Source organism: Cajanus cajan, chromosome 9 (genome assembly GCF_000230855.2).
Source record: "Cajanus cajan strain Asha chromosome 9, NIPB_CcT2T_4, whole genome shotgun sequence".
NCBI classification, from domain to species: Eukaryota; Viridiplantae; Streptophyta; class Magnoliopsida; order Fabales; family Fabaceae; genus Cajanus; species Cajanus cajan.
The window spans coordinates 2418923-2437688 of record NC_138525.1 but is presented as its reverse complement, the minus strand read 5'-3'; the positions used below and the strand labels follow the sequence as shown (position 1 = coordinate 2437688).

At 28.0% G+C, this 18766-nt stretch overlaps 2 protein-coding genes and 1 long non-coding RNA gene across 4 annotated transcripts; 2 read left to right on the top strand and 1 right to left on the bottom strand.

Moving 5' to 3' along the window:
* Positions 1 to 908: 908 nt before the first annotated feature.
* On the top strand, positions 909 to 3446 carry LOC109790111 (uncharacterized). 2 transcript variants are annotated; one of them, XM_020349225.3, is made up of 5 exons: positions 909 to 1066; positions 1164 to 1284; positions 1412 to 1515; positions 2677 to 2808; positions 3159 to 3446. In XM_020349225.3, the coding sequence occupies exons 1-5, from the start codon at positions 1064 to 1066 to the stop codon at positions 3183 to 3185; spliced, it is 387 nt and encodes a 128-aa protein (XP_020204814.1). In that variant the 5' UTR covers positions 909 to 1063; the 3' UTR covers positions 3186 to 3446. The 2 variants fall into 2 exon arrangements, with proteins under 2 accessions (XP_020204814.1, XP_020204806.1); XM_020349217.3 differs by lacking the exon at positions 909 to 1066 and having other exon boundaries at positions 1158 to 1284.
* A 5113-nt stretch (positions 3447 to 8559) lies between these two features.
* LOC145951757 (uncharacterized) lies at positions 8560 to 15325 on the bottom strand. Its single transcript, XR_014429671.1, has 2 exons — positions 9937 to 15325; positions 8560 to 9021 (listed from the first exon to the last, which is right to left on the bottom strand). It is a non-coding gene; the product is annotated as an uncharacterized LOC145951757 (long non-coding RNA).
* Positions 15326 to 15835: 510 nt separating this feature from the next.
* On the top strand, positions 15836 to 18446 carry LOC109791563 (uncharacterized). The gene is made up of 5 exons (XM_020350875.3): positions 15836 to 15989; positions 16080 to 16200; positions 16309 to 16412; positions 17648 to 17779; positions 18121 to 18446. Exons 1-5 carry the CDS (start codon positions 15987 to 15989, stop codon positions 18145 to 18147), a joined length of 387 nt encoding a protein of 128 aa, XP_020206464.1. The 5' UTR covers positions 15836 to 15986; the 3' UTR covers positions 18148 to 18446.
* The last annotated feature ends 320 nt before the right edge of the window (positions 18447 to 18766 follow it).

Below are 18766 nucleotides of genomic sequence, written 5' to 3'. Positions count from 1 at the left end.
GAATTAATCTAAATAAACAATCATGAAGATGTATGAACTCCCATCCTTTTGAAACCAACTTGACAACAAAAGGGTAGTTATTGAGCCGGATAGTAAGGAGTCACGTTCTCATACTTCTTGCTCATTTGGGGGATCCACCAGCATCCCCTATGGTTACCCAATGTAATAGTAATGTTAGGAAAGAAAGTGATTCCACATAGTTAAGAATTCAAGAGAATCGAGATCAAATTGATACTCTCAAGTTTCGTTACAAGCTTAAAAAGACAAAAAAAAAAAAAAAAAGAAGGCAATATAGGAGAAGATAAGACCTATACCATTCATTTCCTTTGGTCGAGAATGGTAGCCTTAAGAGCAGTATTTTGGTAGAGGTTCACACGATTCTCTTCCTTAGCGAGTGAAATTGAACTTCAAGATTTTACATAATATAATGAGATGGGATGGAAAAACTTAATTTTTTAGTAGAGGTCTTCTCAAATTTCTTTAAAAATTGTGGTTTTATAGAAAATAAAATAGATTTAAAAAAAACTTTATGACTCAATTAAAATGTAAAACGTTTAGTAAAAATGTCAAAAATATTAATAATATATATTATTAATAAGGTGATATGTATATTATATTTATTATAGATAAATAGATTAATTTATAAGTCTAACAAATATTTTTATAATTAAAGTTCAAACTTTTTAAATAAATAAATTTTAAAAATTAAAATTTGACATTTTTATTAAATAGATATTGAGATGAAAGCAAACTTTAAACAATTCAATTAATAGGTCCTATTTAACACATGTGCTATTTCTCATTTACATCTGGAAGAAGAAGAATGAGGGTTGAAAGACCATCTCATTTTGTTTGCAAAATAAAACTGAAATTATATAAAAAATAAAAAAAGTCAATGTGGGCCGTAGGATGAATTGAAGGGCCAAGATTTGTTGACTGTGTTTGACTGCGTGATTACTTAAACCCTATTGCTCTCCCAGTCTCTCTCGCGTCTCACTCTCTTGTCTCCCCTCAAAACCCTAGGCAGCCTCTTCTCTCCCTGCAATCAACAGCACACCCAAAAATGGTTCCGCCTCACTTCTCAGAACCTCTTTTCTTTCGTTTCTTTCTCTGAATGTTTAAATTTATCATTTCTTTATGCAATTGTTTTTTGTTTTATGCAGACAGGAGAGGCAGTGAACCCAAAAGCTTACCCTTTGGCAGATGCGCAACTCACAATAACAATTTTGGATCTTGTGCAACAAGCTGCCAACTACAAGCAACTCAAAAAGGGTGCTAATGAAGGTGTGTGTCTTCTTCTTCTTCTTCTTCTTCTTCTTCTTCTTCTTCTTATTCTTTCAAGTTCAAAGTAGAGTCTTGCTAAAAAAAATTGTTGAGTATGATTGGTGTTAATGTATTCGATCCGTTTCAGCGACCAAGACACTCAACAGAGGCATATCTGAATTCGTTGTGATGGCCGCAGACACTGAGCCTCTTGAGATTCTTCTTCATCTCCCTCTGCTTGCTGAGGATAAGGTAATTAATTAATATCCCTACGTTTGATAATTGTCTTTCTTTTTTCTTTGCTTTGCACTTCAATTTTTTTATTGTTTATCAAAATATCAAATTTAAATGTGCTTGAAGAGGGTTTGCTTGAGAAATTTAAGCATGCCAAATGGTTCCAAATTTAAAATTGAGCAATGATTTTCTTAATGATTTACCTCCTTTTCTTCATTTGATGTGATCCTTTGTATTTTTTTGGTTGACATTATCTTTAACTGCGATTTCACTTTTGTCTCCAAAGTGCTACTGTCCCCTTCCCTCGCCTTTTTGTGTTTAAATTCTTCTACCAAATTTTTTTAATACATAGTAAGGCTGTTGACGTAGAGTCCAGAGAGTCAAATTTTAAAATATTCATGGGTCCTGTCCGATTGGTGCAGGAAAAGGAGAATTTATGATTAGGTCATGCTTAGTAAATGGGTCTAAAGAAACACCAAAGTCATAATACCGTGTGTCAATTATCAGTTGTAATATTGTGTAATTTGCAGTTTCAGATTCTTGGGACTTTTGTATTTTGAGATTTTTTTCTTTTGCAATAAAATAACCAACTATCTGTCTGTACAGCATGTAAAATTTATTTAATACTTACCCTCTAAACTTTGGTAATAATATACTGATGGACATTTTGTATCTTTACAATGACCTGGTTTATACCTTTAAGTTATTTTCATGCCTCCCTATCATATCTAGTTGTCTATTAGTTTAATGCTTTTTGTACTTGAGTTTTGGTCTTATTTAATTACAAACAGGAAAAAAAAAACTAATGTCATTGTTACCTAGTGATGCCTAATGTCTGATTTGATTCTTATGCGTCAATGATCACACTTTACCATCGCCTTTACTAAATGAAAAGACTGTTTTGATGCAAGGTATCCCCCAATAAAGGGAATACGATTTTTCATATTTTGTGGTTGAGGTTACTGTGTGATCAATCACACCTTGTAAGTCGGGATGGCATTAGTAGACATAATGTTGGTAACATTTAGATAGCTGTAAATATTGATTTCAACATGAAATATTTTTCTTTGGCATTAACTACTCCAGCTGCTATCATTTCAATTCTATGATGTTTCTGGGATTTTTTATCTACATAGCAGCAAAGTAACCTTTCCCTATGTGGTTATTTGAATGTTTTAGAATGTTCCCTATGTATTCGTCCCATCAAAACAAGCACTTGGTCGAGCATGTGGAGTCACACGGCCAGTGATTGCATGTTCTGTAACAACTAATGAAGGAAGTCAACTAAAATCCCAAATTCAGCAACTAAAGGTATTCACAGCGCTTTACTTTATTAATGTTCATGAACTTGCCAACTATATTACTTATTATTACTTTTAAAATCTGGGCCAGGCATTTTGGAGGTGTTAATTTCGAGTTCATTGGTCTGATTGTAATTGAACTGTGGTAAAACTGGTGTTAAAAAAATAGTTTAAATATTGTGTAGTATATTAAAGTAATAAGCTAACCAAAAATCCAAACTGGGTATTAGTTTTGTCTAAATAGACCGACGCCTAAACGATTCACTGGCCTTATAATTATTGACTGGGCACTTAAGTAATGGTTATTATTGTGTTATATTGAGTAAACATGCATTCTGAGAGTATTTGGTGGGTGTGCAGGATGCTATTGAGAAGCTTTTGATCTGAAAATTGATATTCGGTATGATGGGCTTCTTGAGCTATGCTGATTGCTCCTTTAGAGGCTTTGACTGGACCAGTTGTGTTCAACAGGCAAATGTGTTTTATGTAAAAGTACATTTATATTTTTCTTTACTGCGAAGGATTTTTGGATGTAATTTTTAAGTTAGCACAGCTGATATTTTTGCACTGCTATTATAAATTGTTCAATGACATGTATGTGTGGGTGCGGTTGAGAAAATTTTAAATACCCGATTAATTTTTCTCGTTTTTTTGATTTGATAAATCATGATAGGTTTACTTATCGAGCTACCTTTTTTCGGATTTTTATTAAATCAGTGTGCAAGACTTTAAGTCCGTGAAGAAACCTAGAATCTAAAAAAAAAAAAAGGATTTTTGGTTACTTTAAAATCTGTTGAAATTATATATAGAATTTGTTTTGAGTAATTGCTTTAAAAAAGTTGCAATCATGATTATTATTCTCTTTATTTTTGGTTAGACTCGTGATTATTATTCAAAAATTTTTTTTATAATTATAATTAAAAATAAATAGCATTCGTATATTTTTTAAAAGATAAATAATCCTTTATAAGTTTTAATATTTCTTACATTTGCACAATTTAACAATCAAATAGCTGGTTGACGTTGTTCAGCTACAACCAACAACATTCAATGTAATTTCTCCCGTCTCGCGGATTTAATCTACATTTTTAAAAGGCTCTTTTTTTCTCATATTTTTTTTATTCTTTTTTCTGTAATTTTATGCAGATTTATTTTTTAGAATTTTTTAGATTTTAAGTAACTATTTAAAACTGCTCACACCTTCTAATTGTTAATCACTCACACATTTAACTTCAATTAATTTTATCATTTATTTTTATTTTATAAAATATAAAAGTATTTTTTTATGCTATTGTATATAAAATTAGTTATCGAATAAAAAAAATATATTTATCAAATAAAAATATCATGTAAAATTATTACAGTATTAATAAAAACAAATAAAAATTTAGAAGAAAAAATATTGAAAATTTAACTAGGATTTTCCAAAATTGATTAGTAATTTTTTTAATGATGATTAGCAAATTATATATAATAACAATTAAAATTTTATTAAACTATAAACGATAGAAAATTTAAGTCATTATATTATTTAATAATATTTTTAAAGAAATATAAATTTATTTAGGCAAAATTCAATAATATTACATTTCATTAAATATATTCAAAAAAATATTATATATGTCGAAATTCTAAATAAAATATAATAAAACACTTCATGCAATTATATTAATATATATTATCTTTTCTAAAAAAATTAACCATAAAAAAAATGAAGAAAGTAAAAATAAAATAAAATAAAAAATTGTAAGAGGAAAAGTAGATAATGAGAACTCGAGTTTCAACAAAATAAAATAAAGGTCTAGATTAACCCAACACAGTAAAAAAAATTAAAGAAATAAAATGTAAAGCAATAACAACCCACAACAAAATACAGAATTAAAAAAAATATATATAGCTAGAATAACCGTAACAAAATAAATAAAAATAAAATACATGCAAATAATAATCGGTGAGACTTAAAGTGAGACATTAACAATAAATCCCTACTTAAATTTTCTGAATAAGATTCTCCAAAAGCTCATTTACTTATTATTATTATTATTATTATTATTATTATCTATTCACAAATTATAAACCACTTACTTTTTTAAGGAATTTTATACGAATGTGTTTTACACGATTTTTACTTATCTGTAAAAAAATAAGCTACAAAAAGTTGGTTAAACACACTCAGGTAGACTTTAAATTGTATTTTTGTACTTGTTAAGGATCTATATACTAATGCTCGTACCTACACTTTTATTTATTTGACAGGTTAATAAATTAATTAATAAATATGAATTAAAATAGTTGTTACAACTAAATTAAAAAAAAATCTTTTAATCATCCACTGTCTTAATTCATTTAAACATAAGTTATAATTCAATATTCATAATTAAACTCTTTTAATCATCCACTGTCTTAATTCATTTAAACATAAGTTATAATTCAATATTCATAATTAAACGACATTAGAAACTACTGACAATGAAGATCCAATATAAGTTTTTATGTATTTATTTATCTCAATCTCTCTCACTAATAATCCATTTTGATAAATAACTTAATTAAGATTTTATTTAATAAAAAAATTTGTTTTACGAGAGCTTGTATTATAAATGTTTAAAATTTAATATGAAGTTGCATTTGGATATATACATTGACAAGTATTTATACAATTTTGAAGTGTTTGAAAATATTGTTATTTAAATATCTATAAGATGTTGTCTCATTATATTTTTTTAAAATTACAAATTAAATCTCAACTATAAATAAAAAAAAATAAAAAACTAAATATTTTTTTAAAAATGAATTTATATATTACAGTAATATTAAAAGTAATTAAAAAATTATTAGCCACTATTAACCTAACTTTAGTTTATAAAAATTAATAATAAAATATAAAAATCAATTTTATATAACCACGATAATATCATAAATTTTAAAATTAAAAAATAATTTCATATATTTTACAAAATAAGTTTTAAAATATAAAACTAAAAAAGGACTTGCCAATTTAAATTCTCATTTTTGTAATGAAATTTATTTGATGAGTAAAAAATTAAGCAGTAAAACAATAACCAAAATCCACGATAGAAAAAAAATGCTACATGCCTTTGAGAGGGAGATTTTCAATAAAGTGGACATGTTATTTACTTATTTTAGAAAAGAAAAATTACGAGACTTTTTTCTCTAATAGGCGAGTGTCGATATTTGGAGGGAAGTGATAGAAAAAATCTTGGAAGAGAAGAGAAAAATAATTATAAAGTAAAAAAAAAAAATTGGGAGCGGAACCAAAAATCTCTAAAGAGATTAATTAAAAATAATATAAAACTAATTTTTTTATGAAAGAATAAAAAAAATAATTATAAGCAATTTAAGTTGATAAAAAAATTAAATATAAATATTTCTCAATAAGTTATTACATAATATAAGTAATAAATTATACGGAATAACTTAATAAAATAAATTCAAAAATATCATACATATTATTAATAAAATATTTTATAAGTTTATATAAATACTTTCATAAATACTTATAAAATAAAATATAAATAAATAAAATATTCATATAAACTCTTAAAAATAAGATATAATTAATTTATAATTTCATATTATAAATTTAAAAGAACACACTATTATTTTACTTCGACATTAAAATCAAATTCTTTATATTTATGTAAATGTTTATTTCTTAAGTGTAAATACTGTTTTAGTTTAACGGTACACAAAAAAGTTAGAACATGATAAAGAAGTATAATGATTAAACTATCTAAAATAATAATTTAAAAATATTAATAGAAGATAGATCAATATTGAATAAAAATATAGTAGTATAATTTAAGATTTTAGATTAATGTTTAGATAATTCTATATACATAAAAGTGTGTGGGAGTATTATATTATCTGTTTATTACACTTTTTTATATTTAAATGCAGTTGCATTTAATTGTTTCCATATAAATAGATCTAAAAAAATAAGTTTTAAGTTTTTAATTAGTAAAAAAAAATATTCAAAATCGTATATAAAAGCACATAAATTTGATCAACTTGTTTGAAATTAAAAGAAAAAATATTTTTTTTTATGTATATAAAAAGTGATATTTTTTTAGAAGTGGATAGAGTTATAAAGTTGTCTCCTAAAAATTCGTTTAGAGAAACACAATAAAAATAAAACAGAGAATTACTTAAAAGAAATAGATTTATTAATCTAACTGATATTTTAATTTGTACAATATGTATTTAAATATTTTTTTATATATATAACTAAAATTTATAAATTATGTATATAAATAAGTATTATATTTAAATATATAAATATATTTAAAATTTAAATAAATAATTATTTTAAATATGATTTATAATATGTTCTATATACAAAGGAAACATCTTTCTTTAATTTTCACATTTTTTCGATATTTATACCTTCTTTTTTTCTATCATCAAAGATAAAAATAAGCTAAATCATAAACCTTAAATAAGAGTATAATTTGTTTAAAGTTTAATCCATTTAATAAAAATATCATATTTAAGTTTTTAAAAAAGTTCAACTTAAACTTATAAAAAATTTGTTAGATTTAGTAACTATATAATATAATAAAAATTATATATATAAATTGAATTATTAACAATATATATATATATATATATATATTGATTAAAAATTAAATTATTTATATTTTTGACATTTTCACTAAAACATTTTACATTTTTTATTCATACGAAATCAAGGAATAGAAAATAAAAATTCCAACAATCGCATATTTGTATAATTTTTTTTTCATTTTCAAGATTAGTTAGTTAGAAATTTTTAAATGAAATATTTAATTATTTTATAAAATTATTGTTTTTTTGTCATAAGAATGTATGAATTATCTATTTTATGTTAAGTTTTTTAGAATCTAAATTTTTATAATAATAGAATATATTTTTTTATCATGCATATTTTTAAAAAAAACTCACACATATTTAAAAATAATTTTTTTAACTTATTTAAAATTAAATTTGGTAATTTTTGTAATTGAAAAATATACTTTTAAACATATTAATAATCCATGCAAGACTTTTAAAAAAATATGTGAGACTTATAAAAAAAATTATGCTAAATAAAAAGTGATCCAAATTCTCTCTATGGTAGAGGAGGAGTGAAAGTTATTGTAACTTTCCGGTCATTTCTATCCTTCAATATTTATTTCATTTCGGATGTTAACACTTGTAATTAAAAAATTCATTTTAACATTTACGCAACTAACTGTTTTTCTTCGCATAGTTTTACATTTTTCATTTGTTTTCATCTTTTTGGTGCTTAATAAATTAACTCATATTTTAATATAATGTAAATAAAAAAATAATAAAACTGCATGCATACATTATAATAAAATAATTTTTTTTATCAAAATAATAAATTAAAGATTTCATGTCCAATATTGATTTCCGATCAACATTTAAATATTTCATAATATACTTTATATAAGAAGAATAAAAAATAAGAACAAGAAAAAATTATATCCTTGATTTTATTTTTGTACATTTTAAGTATCTCAATTTCATTATCAAACATAAATAAAATAAATTTAGTTTAAGAACTTTAAATATAAGTTATTAGAATGTTACATAGCATCTTTTGGTATTTTGTACCAACTACTTATACAAGGTGTTCTGTAGTAATCATAGAGGGTGTTTCATAGCAACTATGCTCAACTATAGAAGAAGCTCTGCAACAACAATGATGAGTAACGTTTTAAGATTCATGAAAGTATTCATACAAGAAAATGAATCGTTAAAGAAAATAAAATTTTACAACTTCTTTATTTTTGAGAAGCTTTCTCATTAGTAAATGTGACACCCTCTACCCCAATATCATTAATAAACATAACCTATATTTATAAAAGATTTTCATAGAATGATATAAAACAATAAGTATCATAAGGTAGAAGATGCACATTCATAATACATACACATAAATATTACACTCAAGAAGTTATTATAAAACAAAGATTATAAATTAATCCCAGTAAAGGTGGCAGGGCCTCCTAGTTAGGAATTAACTTATAATCTTTTAGTAAAATTATAATATGACAAAAATACACACTTTCAACATAAATAACATAAAAATTACAAAAGAAAAATAATAATAATTTAACAATAAGTCTAGCTAATCCCGATGTCACATCTTATCAGAGCGAAACCCAAACAGAAGCCTAAGCTTCACCACCAACATCCTTAGCCTCATGCTAATTATCTGCATCATAATTTAAATATACACAAAAATGACAAGGGAGTGAGAAACTTCTCACTCAGTTGCAGATATAGAAATAAAAGTTAAATAGCACACACACACGCAATATAATTCACATATATAATCAATCTCACATATATGCTTATGTATAATGATTTCCTTGACTTGACTCACTAATGTATGCATGTGGCGCCATACAGAAGTTGCAGAATTTATCACTGGTGACCCAAAGGTACACCTATCACTGGTGTTCATACACCTCGTTAGCATGTTACATCACTGGTGTCCCGAAGGCACACCTATCACTGGTGTTCATACACCTCGTTAGCATATCGTGGGTGACTCAAAGGTACACCTTGTTAGTCGTGGGTATGCGGCCTCAGCGGCACACCTGAAGTAATATGTGCATATGATGCATGTCATACATTCACAGACTCAACCTTTAGCATGTTACACATATCATATTCATATTTCATAATTAAGAATTATTTCAATAATCCAATTTAATAGTCCAATAGTCCAACAGTCCAAACAGTCCAACAGTCCAAACAGTCCAACAGTCCAACAGTCCAACAATCCAACAGTCCAGAGGTTGCTTAGGTATCATATTTTTCAATAATAATATATTAAGATCTTTTAAGTAAAGTAGGAAGCTTAAAAGGTAATATAAGATAATAAGGAGGCTCAGCCTTCCATTTAAATAATAGATTACAAATTTATAAATACTTAGGAGGCTTAGCCTTCCATTCAAATAACAGATTCTAATATGTAAATAAATAAGATATAAAACAAAACACATCAATAATACATATTCAAAGAAATAAACAACAGGTAAGGGATCGGGAGCCAATCCAACAAACAAACTATTTAACAATTATTCCCACACCCCCAAGCGAGGTTTCCCACTCCCCCCCTTACCTGGGTTTACAGAAATTTGGGCAGAATCTCCTCTCTTCTTTCTTTAAAAGGAATCGGAATTAGGGCAGAATCTCTTCCTCTTTCTCCTTAAACAAGGCACTAGAGCAGAACCTCCTTTTCTTTCTCCTTCTCTCTCTCTTACTTTCTCTCTCTATTTCTCCAGAATTTCCTTCTCTCTAGAATTCTAAATTTTCAAAACCTTAGGCCCCTATTTATAGAAATTTTGAAAATACTATGCACTATGCACTATTCATTAAAATAATATTATAAATTACTATGCACTATGCACTATTCATTAAAATAATATTATAAATTACTATGCACTATGCACTATTCATTAAAATAATAAAATTTATTAAAATTTATAAACTTCAGATCCGCAGCCCCTCTGTAGCCGCCAGTTACTGTGCACATGCACAGTAAAATACTATTTACAAATACGTAAATACGTATTTATGAATAGTGAAAAACGTATACGTGAATAGTAAAATACATGAATAGTAAAATACGTAAATAGTAAAATACTTAAATAAAAATATGACAAACCTTCTAATAATCTCAATAAATATTTAAAATCAAAATAACTTGTTTTATTTATTAAAATTTGGGATATTACATTTTTAAACCCTTTAATAATTTCATAAATATTTAAAATACATAAAAATAACCCTTTTTCATTGAATAAAATTTGGGATGTTACATTTACTCCCCTCCTTTTAGAAATTTCGTCCCCGAAATTTGCTTGAAAATATGAATGAATAAACTTCACGTATCTTGCTTTTTAAATCCTATGCAACCTTACTACCTTATTGATGTACAACTCAAAAGATATCTAAGGATACTCTTATGACCTCCTTCTAGGATTGCTTTAAGCTCTGACATACTAGAAATGCACAACTTATCCTTAAATCTCAAAACTTCATCCACTCCAAATTTAAACTCACTCTCCATACCTTGATTCAATTTCTCTACTTCTCTTTCATCTTAGACCATCACGCTTCTGCTGCGCCACTCTGATACATTTTAGCAACTCCTAAATAAATATTGAGAGTACTCTTATGTCCTTTCAAGTTTACTAAGCATCCAAATGTGTCCTTTCTAATATCTTGCTTACTTGGGTCACTAATAAAGGATCTAACTCCTGGTTCCTCTAATCTCACCCATTAATAAGTCAATGCTACTAGAGATAATCTTACACATCAAGCATAAGTTTCTAAATTCTGCAATCAAATTCACTCCTTAAATCATCAAAATAATAAATTAGTGATCATCGTAATCAAAATATCTGCCAGAATATTGTTTTTACTTCTACGATTATCTATAAAGATCAAGCTCCTAAGCATATGTTACATATATCATATTACTAATTTTACTACTCCATCTACAACCAATTCAAATTTTTATCCATCACCTTATCTTATAGCCTCGTATCTTGTCACCAAAATGAATCAACTAATTATATTTTCTCAAATTTCTTTCAATGATCCACTTGTTACTCGAGTCATACCTAGTTTTACATTACTAGGAGTAATCTCACAAGGCAGACTTAAATTTCTAATTTGAGTCCAAAGATCCATAAGGGAAAATATAAAGGTTTCCTACACAAAACATCGGTTACCACAATAACTTTGGCTCAATAACTTTCAAAATTAAAATCTTATTCCTTAAAGATTTTCAACTATCTCTTTCGGTCAAAAGATATTTAAGGCTCTTATGATCGCTAAATACCTCAAGCTTAGTATTATACCAGTAATGTCTCCAAAATCTCAAGTGTAAACATTACAACCCCTAACTCAAGGTCATGGAAATAATCCATCAAACTTGTCTTCAAAACATCACTCTATACCACATAAAACTCACTAAAGTCCGGTAACGTTATCACTAGTCAATGTTTCCATAAGAGTTGAAACTACTCTCAAACCTACTATTCCACATAAAGATAATACTTCCTCCTAGTGAATGTAGTTAAGGGCAATACTATCCTAGAAATTCCTTTAATAATTCTTTAATAATAATAGGCTAACCTAATAAAACTCTTATCCTTCCTAACTGGCTTAGATATTTCCTCATTTTAAACACAACTTCTACCTAAACAGATCCATATTTACCTCAAATGGAATTTACAGGAACTAGAAAACTTACCTCATATAATAAAATAAAATAAATATAATAGTAATACTTAGACAATTTAACATATACCCATCTTAGATATATCTTCATCTTCAACTATAATATGATCATATCACACCCTAAAATCACTTTCACTAACTACACGACATTCACCAATTGATCCCTAAGGTCATCTATCCACAAATCAACATGCATGCATACTAAATCATATTAGAATACCTACTTTAAACCTGTTTATATACCATTCATAAGTATGTACATGAACAACCTTTACCACATAGCATCATACAACCTTAAACAACCTCTTAATCCACATGATAACATCCCAAATATCTTAACAAAGTCAATTCTTATCATTGCATTGCCTACTAACCCAAAAATATTATTATACAGCCTAATTTCTTTTTTTTAAATAACTATCAAAGAAAACAACACATAGAGAGTTCAATTCTTCCATTTGATCTTATCCTATCATCAAAGAAAACTAATTGATTAAACTACAACTCTTAGAAAGACATAAGATTCCAAAAAGATCATCTCCTTAGCTAAAGATTCAAAAATCACTTCAAGTATATTCAGCGCTTACAACTAAACTTCTGATCATCGAAGCAGTCATAACTAAAGTTTCAAACCTCTGTTTTATCTTTTTCCAATTCCATTGGGAAAATAATATCCAAAGCCATAATCTTCATAAAGACCGCAAAAAAAAAAAAAAAAAAAAAAAATCTAATTCTGTCAATATGATACTCAAACTGTCAAAACTGTAGCGAAAATATTTTCTACACCAAACAACATTAGTGTATCAATATATCTAATGTCACAAAGTACCTCAACTCTTTCCAAATTCACTCTTCAATTTCTCGTTCAAGCTTCTCAATACTATCCTCAACCGCAATAACTCACATGCTACCTAAACCATAAATAATTAACTTGTCAATAATAACACTTAAGGGAATTATCATCATTTCGATCTCTCACCAAGGAGACAACCACCCTTAGATTGAACCTGCTACAACTATAGATGTCAAAAACTCCACCAATCATAAACTCTTAGTACACTCAATGTATCACTCACATCCAAGGTTCTAATAGCTCTAGTTGGCTAACACTATCATGACTATCTTTCCTCTAATTACATAGCAATATCAAAATCAACAATATCAACACAAAACAAACATCATCATCATAATACACAACAAATAAAACATAGTCAGAGTACACAACAGAGTCATGATAAGCACATAACACACACGTTCGATTAAATCGACCTGCTCTGATACCACTAAATGTGACACCCTCTACCCCAATATCATTAATAAACATAACCTATATTTATAAAAGATTTTCATAGAATGATATAAAACAATAAGTATCATAAGGTAGAAGATGCACATTCATAATACATACACATAAATATTACACTCAAGAAGTTATTATAAAACAAAGATTATAAATTAATCCCAGTAAAGGTGGCAGGGCCTCCTAGTTAGGAATTAACTTATAATCTTTTAGTAAAATTATAATATGACAAAAATACACACTTTCAACATAAATAACATAAAAATTACAAAAGAAAAATAATAATAATTTAACAATAAGTCTAGCTAATCCCGATGTCACATCTTATCAGAGCGAAACCCAAACAGAAGCCTAAGCTTCACCACCAACATCCTTAGCCTCATGCTAATTATCTGCATCATAATTTAAATATACACAAAAATGACAAGGGAGTGAGAAACTTCTCACTCAGTTGCAGATATAGAAATAAAAGTTAAATAGCACACACACACGCAATATAATTCACATATATAATCAATCTCACATATATGCTTATGTATAATGATTTCCTTGACTTGACTCACTAATGTATGCATGTGGCGCCATACAGAAGTTGCAGAATTTATCACTGGTGACCCAAAGGTACACCTATCACTGGTGTTCATACACCTCGTTAGCATGTTACATCACTGGTGTCCCGAAGGCACACCTATCACTGGTGTTCATACACCTCGTTAGCATATCGTGGGTGACTCAAAGGTACACCTTGTTAGTCGTGGGTATGCGGCCTCAGCGGCACACCTGGAGTAATATGTGCATATGATGCATGTCATACATTCACAGACTCAACCTTTAGCATGTTACACATATCATATTCATATTTCATAATTAAGAATTATTTCAATAATCCAATTTAATAGTCCAATAGTCCAACAGTCCAAACAGTCCAACAGTCCAAACAGTCCAACAGTCCAACAGTCCAACAATCCAACAGTCCAGAGGTTGCTTAGGTATCATATTTTTCAATAATAATATATTAAGATCTTTTAAGTAAAGTAGGAAGCTTAAAAGGTAATATAAGATAATAAGGAGGCTCAGCCTTCCATTTAAATAATAGATTACAAATTTATAAATACTTAGGAGGCTTAGCCTTCCATTCAAATAACAGATTCTAATATGTAAATAAATAAGATATAAAACAAAACACATCAATAATACATATTCAAAGAAATAAACAACAGGTAAGGGATCGGGAGCCAATCCAACAAACAAACTATTTAACAATTATTCCCACACCCCCAAGCGAGGTTTCCCACTCCCCCCCTTACCTGGGTTTACAGAAATTTGGGCAGAATCTCCTCTCTTCTTTCTTTAAAAGGAATCGGAATTAGGGCAGAATCTCTTCCTCTTTCTCCTTAAACAAGGCACTAGAGCAGAACCTCCTTTTCTTTCTCCTTCTCTCTCTCTTACTTTCTCTCTCTATTTCTCCAGAATTTCCTTCTCTCTAGAATTCTAAATTTTCAAAACCTTAGGCCCCTATTTATAGAAATTTTGAAAATACTATGCACTATGCACTATTCATTAAAATAATATTATAAATTACTATGCACTATGCACTATTCATTAAAATAATATTATAAATTACTATGCACTATGCACTATTCATTAAAATAATAAAATTTATTAAAATTTATAAACTTCAGATCCGCAGCCCCTCTGTAGCCGCCAGTTACTGTGCACATACACAGTAAAATACTATTTACAAATACGTAAATACGTATTTATGAATAGTGAAAAACGTATACGTGAATAGTAAAATACATGAATAGTAAAATACGTAAATAGTAAAATACTTAAATAAAAATATGACAAACCTTCTAATAATCTCAATAAATATTTAAAATCAAAATAACTTGTTTTATTTATTAAAATTTGGGATATTACATTTTTAAACCCTTTAATAATTTCATAAATATTTAAAATACATAAAAATAACCCTTTTTCATTGAATAAAATTTGGGATGTTACAGTAAACGTTAGTATATGTTAAAAATACTTTTTGTTCATATATATAATAAAAAAAACTTATTTAATTTTATAATTTGACTGTTTAAAACAGTGAAAAATTAGAATAACTTTCACGTTTAAAAAATATAAAATTTATAATATGTAAAATTTAAATTTAAATTTTACATATATAACTTATATGTTTAAAGTCTAGTCTAACTCATTCTTATCATTATTTATGATCATATTTCTAATTAATATGATTCAATACGAAACTATTTTATTGATTCTTAATATTTTAATATAGTTAGTTTGTAACAAATTAATTTTTTTTTACTATAAAAATAAAAAACCAAATAGTGGAATATTTTAAATTATATTATTAATTAAAATTATATATTATTTAAATGAAATAGAAATAACATTAATATATAAGAAAAATTAAATGTATTAAATTTTATAATTTAAATGTTACTGTAAACCAATAATTTTGTTACTGGCCATTTTACTTAACGGGATCTGACCTGAATTACTTAAACCCTAACCCTTTTGTTCTCTCTTACGTTTCACTCTCTGTTTCCCCTCAAAACCCTAGGCAGCCTCTTCTCTCTCTGCAATCAACGGCACACTCTAAAATGGTTCTGCTTCACTTCTCAGAACCTCTTTTCTTTCGTTTTCTTCATTTGAATGTTCAAATTTCTCATTTTTGTATGTAATTGTTTTTGCAGACAGGAGAGGCAGTGAACCCAAAAGCTTACCCTTTGGCCGATGCGCAGCTTACAATAACAATCATGGATCTTGTGCAACAAGCTGCCAATTACAAGCAACTCAAAAAGGGTGCCAATGAAGGTGTGTCTCTGTCTCTGTCTCTATTTTTTTCCCTCTTCAAGTTAGAAGAAGAATCTTAGAAGAAACTTGTTAAGTTGTATTGGTGTTAATATGTTTTATTTGTTTCAGCCACCAAGACACTCAACAGAGGCATATCTGAATTCGTTGTGATGGCCGCAGACACCGAGCCTCTTGAGATTCTTCTGCATCTTCCTCTGCTTGCTGAGGATAAGGTAATTAATTAATTTCCCTACAAATGTTATTTTCCTTTCTTTTGCTTAGTTTTGTATTCCAATTTTTAACTGTTTATAAAATTTAAGCTAAACATTTTAACACCGAGCTCTATATGCACTAGTATTAGGGTTTTGCCTTAGAAATTTAAGTAAGGCAACCTGTTCAAAATGCAAAATTGGGCAATGCTTTTCTCAGAGATCCATCTCCTTTTCTTCATTTGATGTAATCGTTTGTATTATTTTGGTTGTCGTTAAATCATTAACGGTGATTTCACTTTGTCTCCAAAGTACCCTAGTCCAAGCCTCATCCCTTTTTAAATGAAAGAAATCTGGATATCAAACTGTTGTGCTCCTTGAGCTCCCCCTTTTCCCTCCTTGTGTGTGAATTCTTCTACCAACTTTTTTTATACAGAGTAAAGCTCTTAGCGTAGAGTCCATAGAGTCAAATTTTTAGAATATTCACGGGTCCTTTCAGACTGGTTCAGGAAAATGGGAATTTATGAATTAGTCACGCGCTAGTGGTTAGTAAATGGATCTGAAGACACACCAAAGTCATTTACTGTGTGTCAATTATCAGTTGTAATATTGTGTGATTTTCAGGTTCAGATGCTTGGGACTTATGTATTTGAGATTTTTTCTTTTGCAATAAAGTAATATGCTATCTGGCTGTACATGTAAAATTCATGTAATGCTTACCCTCTTAACTGTGGTAAGAATACACTGATGGAAATTTTGTATCTTTAAATTAACCTGTATCATAGCTTTTTACAAGTTCTATTCATGCCTCCTTATCCTATCTAGTTTGTCTATTAATTTATTGGTATTGTTTTGTACCTCGAGTTTTGGTCTCATTTTATTTCAAACAGAAAAGAATATAGTAACTAATGGCGTTGTTGCCAAGGGATGCCTAATTGCTGATCTGATCCTTAAACCGTTATTAAATTAAAAGACTTCTCTGCGATAAGTCATCTCCTCCAGAAAATGAATATAATTTTTCGTATTTGTGGTTGAGGTTATTGTGTGCTCGATAACACCTTGTAAGTTGGGTTAACATCAGCACAGACATAATTTTGATACAATTTAGATAGTTCTAAATATTAGTTTCAACATGAAATATTTTTTCTTTGGCTCTGACTACTCCAGCTGCTGTCATTTCAATTATATGATGTTTCTGGCATTTTTATCTATATAGCAGCAAAGTAACTTTTGCCTGTGTGATTATTTGAATCTTTTAGAATGTTCCGTATGTATTCGTCCCATCAAAACAAGCACTTGGTCGAGCATGTGGAGTCACAAGGCCGGTGATTGCATGTTCTGTTACAACTAATGAAGGAAGTCAACTGAAATCCCAAATTCAGCAACTAAAGGTTTTCACAGCGATTTACTTTGTTAATGTTTACGCACTTGCCAACTATGCTACACATTATTAATTTTAAAATCTGGGCCAGACATTAAATTGGTGGTGTTAATTGTTTTGATTGTTATTGAATTGTAGTAAAACTGGCGATAATAAAATATATTTTAAATATTATATAATTTATTTATTAATAAACTAACCAAAAATCCAAACTGGGTATCAGTTTTGTCTAAATTGACCGACACTTAAACGATTCAATGGCCTTATAATTATTAACTGGGCACATAAGTAATGTTTATTATCGTGTTATATTGAATAAACTTGCATTCTGAGTATTTGGTGGGTGTGCAGGATGCTATTGAGAAGCTGTTAATCTGAAATTTTGATATTCGGTATGACGGGCTTCTTGAGCTGTGCTGATTGCTCATTTAGAGGCTTTGACTGGACCAGTTGTTGTGTTCAACAGGCAAAGGTGTTTTATGTAAAAGTACATTTATATTTTTCCTTATTGCGAATGATTGTTTGGAAGTAATTTTTAAGTTAGCGCAGCTGTTTACATTATAAATTGTTCAGTGCTATGTATGTGGGGGTTCTGTTTAGAAAATTTAAACTTACCTGAGATTTTTTTTTTTTGGATAAATCAGAATAGATCTACTTATTGAGCCCCTTTTCTCGGATTTTTTACCCCATGTTTTTTATTTTTTAAATTAGTGTTTTAGTTAGGGAGAAACCTAGAATCTGGAAAAAAAAAATGTTTTTAAAAAAAATTAAAAAAACTGTTGAGTAACTTCTCAAAAGTTGTAGTTATATATAGAATCTGTTGAGTGACTTTTCAAAGAAAGTTGCAATTGTTATAATCTTTCCTAATAAATGTATTTTTCTAATTATAATCAAACTATAAAAAACCCTTTTTGTATATGATTTTTAAAGTTAATCACCCTTTTGAAGTTAACGGTCCTTGCATTTCGCCAAACAATCAAATAGCTTATTGACTTTG

What these genes read in the sequence shown, in the direction of transcription:
- LOC109790111 (XM_020349217.3), top strand. Translation starts at nt 1,158, where the DNA reads ATGCAGACAGGAGAGGCAGTGAACCCAAAAGCTTACCCTTTGGCAGAT. An exon ending in CAAAAAGGGTGCTAATGAAG is followed by an intron (nt 1,285 to 1,411) that starts GTGTGTGTCTTC and finishes GATCCGTTTCAG; the next exon opens with CGACCAAGACACTCAACAGA. An exon ending in CTCTGCTTGCTGAGGATAAG is followed by an intron (nt 1,516 to 2,676) that starts GTAATTAATTAA and finishes TGAATGTTTTAG; the next exon opens with AATGTTCCCTATGTATTCGT.
- LOC109791563 (XM_020350875.3), top strand. An exon ending in CAAAAAGGGTGCCAATGAAG is followed by an intron (nt 16,201 to 16,308) that starts GTGTGTCTCTGT and finishes TATTTGTTTCAG; the next exon opens with CCACCAAGACACTCAACAGA. An exon ending in CCCAAATTCAGCAACTAAAG is followed by an intron (nt 17,780 to 18,120) that starts GTTTTCACAGCG and finishes GTGGGTGTGCAG; the next exon opens with GATGCTATTGAGAAGCTGTT.